The following is a 5,618-nucleotide window of genomic DNA, read 5'->3' on the forward strand; positions in this document are numbered from 1 at the left end:
ATGATAGCTTAGTCAAAAAGAAAGGGATGCAATGTGTTTAGGACTTTAGGGCATGAATTTCAGAGAGGAAGAATAAATAAGATTATGTGATGCCTAACAATCGTATAATGATAACAATTAAAAAAAAAAAAAAAAAGTGAAAGAGGGGGTAAGTGAAAAAGATGGAGCATTCGTGCAAGTTATATGAAAGTGGTGGCTGGCACAAAAGGGAAGAAGTAGAGTTTCTTTTATTATTGAGAGTGGGGCCCACCCCATGTCAGTGGAATTGTGCTCCGTCCAGAAAATAGCTGTGCACACGTGCACTCGTGCTGACGTTAACAGCCCCCACCCCCCGTTTCGTTGAATACGAAAGGTTAGTTTTGACTTTTTCCGTGTTTATTAAACAACGAGTGGTGAATGCTAATGATATGATATTTACCCAAACATTAATCAATTTTATTAGTCTTGGACTAACCTAACCTCAAAGCGCAGAGCACATAGAAGACAAAAGAGGCAAGCTACAAAGGGTAGTTGTGTACTCTTAATTAATAAAAACAACTTATATGACTAATAAATAATATTATTTTTTGTCAGTAATAATTTATATTAATATTTATAAAAATTTTATATATAAAAATATATAATTTTTATTAATATTTATTAAAATTATATATATATAAATTAATAAAATTTATTTATTAAAAATAATATAATATTTATATTAATTAAATAATAATAAAAATACTAAAAATTATTGGTGCAAAAATTTCTCAATAAAGGATAGTTCTATGAAATTAATTAATAAAAAATAAAAAGAAAAATATGTAAAGCAAAGGCTAAAATGGGGTAATAGGATAATCACATGAAAATGGAGCAAGTCATTGCCGTGTTTGACCTCAACTCAGAACGAAGGCTTTCCTTCTTTTAGTTTTCTACTCTCGCTGGAACACACAAACACGGTACCGCAGCTGCCACAGAGATTTCATTCTTGCACTTTCATTTTGCATCTCCCAAGAACAACAACAATAACTTGCTTGCTCAGCACTCTACCACCAACAAAAGGATTGTTATTGGGGGCGGTGGCTCTTCTTTTAGGCCTAATCTGCTACTTCTTCTTCTCGTGTCTGTAAAGAGGGTTTCAAAGTAGAATTGATCTCCGAAACAAACACACAGAGAAAGATGAGAAGAGGTGCAAATAATAATGGTAGAGCAGTCAACAACACTATGGATACTATAAACGCTGCTGCCTCTGCCATCGCAGCTTCTGCCCAAAATCGCGCTTCTCAACCAACTCAACAGGTATACATGTATAATACTATACTATACTACTTCCGTAGATTGTTTTTTGGCCAGGTTTTTGTTATGCGTTCTGTATTTTTTGGTGATACTTTTTGGTTTAAAAACAAAATCCCCCGCCCTCGGTTTATGTGTTTGATGATACGAATAAATAAAGGTGTAAGCTTTTTCCTTTTCAAAAGATAATAAGTTCGCGAAAATTTAGTTTCCCAAAGTTATGATTTTCTGTGCTTAGTCTTTGCCTTTGATGATGAGAAAAAACGCGTAACGTCAGCTCTCAAAAGATCTTGCACTGGTTTTTTCTTTTATTTCACATGGATCGGTTTTGTTGTTATGTTACTATTGGTAGGATAGGAATGGAATTTTTTTAATTAATGCTGAGAATCCCTGTGGAGGCAGAGTCACTGGAGATTGGAAAGTGATTTTGTACTACGCGCACAGTTTTAGTGAAAGTAATGACCACGGAATATTTCAATTCAGCAAGATTTGTAAATTTTGCGGTGATAATCACATTAATAATGAAAAAACCAAAGTGGTGATTCCATGTTAATGGATGTTCTGAGTATATGCAGTTCATTTTTCTTTTAGAATTGTGGTCTATTCAATACTCAAATTATAGCTGAACTATGCGACAATTTACATCTCTGAATCAAGACTTGACTTGTATGCCTGAGACTTAAAGCTATTTACATGTTTTGTTGGTCACAGAAGAAAAAATGGGGAAGCTTGTTGAACATAGCTGGGTGCTTTGGATATCAGAGGAATCGAAAGCGTATCGGGCACGCAGTCCTTGCTCCAGAAACAGCACCTTCTCGTGCAGATCCTACTGCACCTGCTGCCGTTATCTCAACACAAGTTCCTACCATAACACTTCCCTTTGTGGCACCTCCCTCTTCACCTGCCTCTTTCTTTCAATCAGAACCGCCTTCAACCGCGCAATCTCCAGTTGGTATTGTATCCCTCACGTCTGTGTCTGCCAGTATGTACTCTCCTGGTGGCCCTGCTTCAATCTTTGCAATCGGCCCTTACGCCCACGAAACACAATTGGTTTCGCCGCCTGTTTTCTCGGCATCATCCACTGCTCCTTTCACTCCACCTCCTGAGTCTGTCCACTTGACTACGCCGTCTTCGCCTGAGGTGCCCTTTGCTCAGCTACTTGACCCACAATATAGGAATGGAGAGACCTATCAAAGGATCCAAATATCTCACTATGATTTCCAATCCTATCAGTTTCAACCAGGAAGCCCGGTTGGTCAACTCATATCACCTAGGTCCGCCATCTCAGCTTCTGGAACCTCGTCGCCATTTCCAGACACCGAGTTTCCTGCTGGTGGCTCCCATATACTTGACTTGCAAGCAGCAGACCCTTCCAAGCTTCTTAACTTGGAGAAATTTTCCGCTCATGAGAACCGCAAGTCAAAAGAAAGTTCTGGGTCTATAACACCTGATGCTGCAAGGTCCACAACTCAAGGAAATTTTCTTCCAAATCATTGGGTTTCTGAGATCAAAATGTCTCCACATCCAAGCAATAATGGCTTGAGTGAGATCAGTTTAAGCCATAGGGTATCATTTGAATTATCTGCCCAAAAAGGAATGAGATGTGTGGAAAACAAACTGCCATCACCATCATCATCAGCATGGACTAAAGTACTGTCAAAATTGAAATATGAAGCAGCAGCAACGGTAGACAAAGAAGAAAGTTGTAGAGAAACTAGGCATGTTGATGACCAAAAGGTAGCAGCAGCTGAAACTCCAAATGATGCAGCCAAACAAACCAATTTGGGTGCAGAGGATGCAATAGTTGATGAGAAGGATGAGTCCTTAACCCTTTCTTCTGGCAAGGAATTCAAATTCACCAATGCAGATGGTGCAGATTCTCATGGCCCCAATATAGTTGCTGATTGGTGGGCTAATGAGAAAGTTGCAGGCAAGGAAGGAGGGGCCTCCAAGGATTGGTCTTTTTTTCCAATGATTCAACATAGTGTGAGCTAACCAATTATCAATAAGGGCTTATTCATGGACTTGCTAGAATATGCCATTGTTTCCTTAATTTTTGTTCAGTAGTACTGCTGTGGGGTAGCAGACTAAACAAACAAACAGCACAGGTGCCAATTGAATCATAGTAACTTAAGATTGGGCAGTCTAACACACAGTGATGGGGATCTTTTTTCCACTTTCAATGGCCCCAAAAACATAGCTGCAAGTTTTTCATAGTTTTATATGTTTTTTCTATTTTCTATTTCTTACCAAGAATGGTTACAGATAGTTGTACAGTTTTAGCTCCTGTAACTTTGTATCCTTTTTACATGTAATATGTTCCTATATAAATATAAATATTTTTGACAGTGATAGTGATAGTTATTATAAATAGCTAATGATGTAAGATGTTTGTTTCGGAGATTACCTGAAACCGGATCGTATTTGGGTCTGGACGTGAGGTCCAAGCTTTCAAAGAGGTGGTGATCGATTTAGGTTGTATCTGGTGGCCTCTATTCGAGTTGTTTGTGGGGAGATTTTTTGGGGGGAGGGGGAGGAGGGGTGGTGGTACTTGCAGGCTGCAAGACACTCCGATGCCTAAGTTAGCATGAGTTTAAAGCAGGTTTATAGTATATTAGATTTTAAGTATACTTGAGAGGTGTCAGTGTATTTATAGGTAATGAGCTAATAATCATCGTTGGAGTAGTTCCACTCTTGGTGGTGGGTAACTGTTCATACCCTGGGTCGAGCTATCCGACCCGGGATGATCGGCGACACAGCGACCGACCTCTTCAGGTCAGACTACCCGACCTCTTCTAAAAGAGCTCGGCCAAATCAACAGGAAAGCCTAATAAAGGGCCCAAATAGAGGAAATCCAAAGGCAATCCCAGCCTATAGAGATAAAGGCGGTTCCCTTGAAGATAAGCTGACTTCATCCAAAACAGGATAAGATAAGATAAGATAACTAACTTATCTTATCAGAAAGGTCAGCCCACACTACTATAAATACACTGGAGCACCCATGTATAACTCATACTCTGATTCTACATAAAACCTGCTTTATACTCGTGCTAACTTAAGCATCGGAGTCTCTTGCAGGTACCCCCCACCCTCCGGTGGCCAAGGATCAGCAGTGCAGCTAGTCCAACAAGTCGGACACAACAGCTCCGGCCGCCACCAGCCGGCCGGATACGTCATCCCCGACCAGTACCAAGGATCTCATCCGAGATCGACCTCCAGTTTCAGGTAACCCTCGGAACATTGGCGCCATTGCTGGGGAACTTGAAAGTCATCCCAAAACCATGGCGGACGGCCATGACAACGACCACAACTCGGATCTGGAGAACAGAACACCGCACAAGAACGCGGACACTACGTTAAAGGATACTCCGGAATCCAATGGGGACAAAAACTCACCAAATCCGGGAGCCATGGAAGCACTTCAAGATCGCTTAAAGCAACTTGAGAAAGAAACCCAGCAACAACGGAAGATCGGAAAGGATCTACAAAGAGAGGTACGGCGACGTCGAGAACTAGAAGAAAAACTACAGCAATTAGAGGATGACCTCAAATCAAGAGCTCCTCGGACCACTCCTAAGGAAAATTCACACAAAGAACAGGATCCATTCACCAGGAAAATCATGAAGACCAAAATCCCAAAAGATTTCAAGCTCCCGGATATGGTTTTGTATGATGGCACTACAGATCCCAACCATCATCTCAGCAATTTCAGAAGCAGAATGTACCTTACCGATGCCTCAGATGCCGTTCGCTGCAAAGCTTTTCCAACAACTCTCACGAAAACGGCGATCAGATGGTTCGACAACTTACCTCCGAAGTCCATCTCAAACTTCGACGACCTGGCCAAAAAGTTCCTGGCCAGATTCTCCATCCAGAAAGATAAGGCCAAGCACGCACCCAGCTTACTAGGGATCAAGCAAGGAGATCGGGAGAGCCTCCGCAACTACATGGAAAGATTCAACAAAACATGCATGGACATACAAAGTTTACCAACAGAGGCCGCCATCATGGGGCTTATCAATGGCTTACGAGAGGGACCCTTCAGCCAATCTATATCTAAAAAGTATCCTACCTCCTTAGATGAAGTCCAGGAGCGAGCAGAAAAATACATCAATATGGAAGAGAACGCTCGGCTGGGAGAAATCTCAAAATCTGGGGCCTCCTACCGAGACAAAGACAAGGACTCCAAAAGGAAAGAAGATCGACAGGGTAAGAAAATAAAAAAATACCACAATTACACTCCTCTCAAAGCATCCCTGGTCGACGTGTACAAAGAAGTCTGCCATACAGAAAAAATCTCCCCAGCGCGGCCACTCAAAGGCAAAAGGGAAGGAGGAAACTGGAAG

The 5,618-nt window shown here is 41.2% G+C and overlaps 1 protein-coding gene across 1 annotated transcript; it reads left to right on the plus strand.

Moving 5' to 3' along the window:
- The first annotated feature begins 808 nt into the window (after positions 1-808).
- LOC112732694 (uncharacterized) lies at positions 809-3,626 on the plus strand. The gene is made up of 2 exons (XM_025781448.3): positions 809-1,278; positions 1,984-3,626. Exons 1-2 carry the CDS (start codon positions 1,159-1,161, stop codon positions 3,265-3,267), a joined length of 1,404 nt encoding a protein of 467 aa, XP_025637233.1. The 5' UTR covers positions 809-1,158; the 3' UTR covers positions 3,268-3,626.
- Positions 3,627-5,618: the final 1,992 nt, after the last annotated feature.

The sequence above is a fragment of the Arachis hypogaea genome, chromosome 13 (assembly GCF_003086295.3).
Source record: "Arachis hypogaea cultivar Tifrunner chromosome 13, arahy.Tifrunner.gnm2.J5K5, whole genome shotgun sequence".
Lineage (NCBI taxonomy): Eukaryota > Viridiplantae > Streptophyta > Magnoliopsida > Fabales > Fabaceae > Arachis > Arachis hypogaea.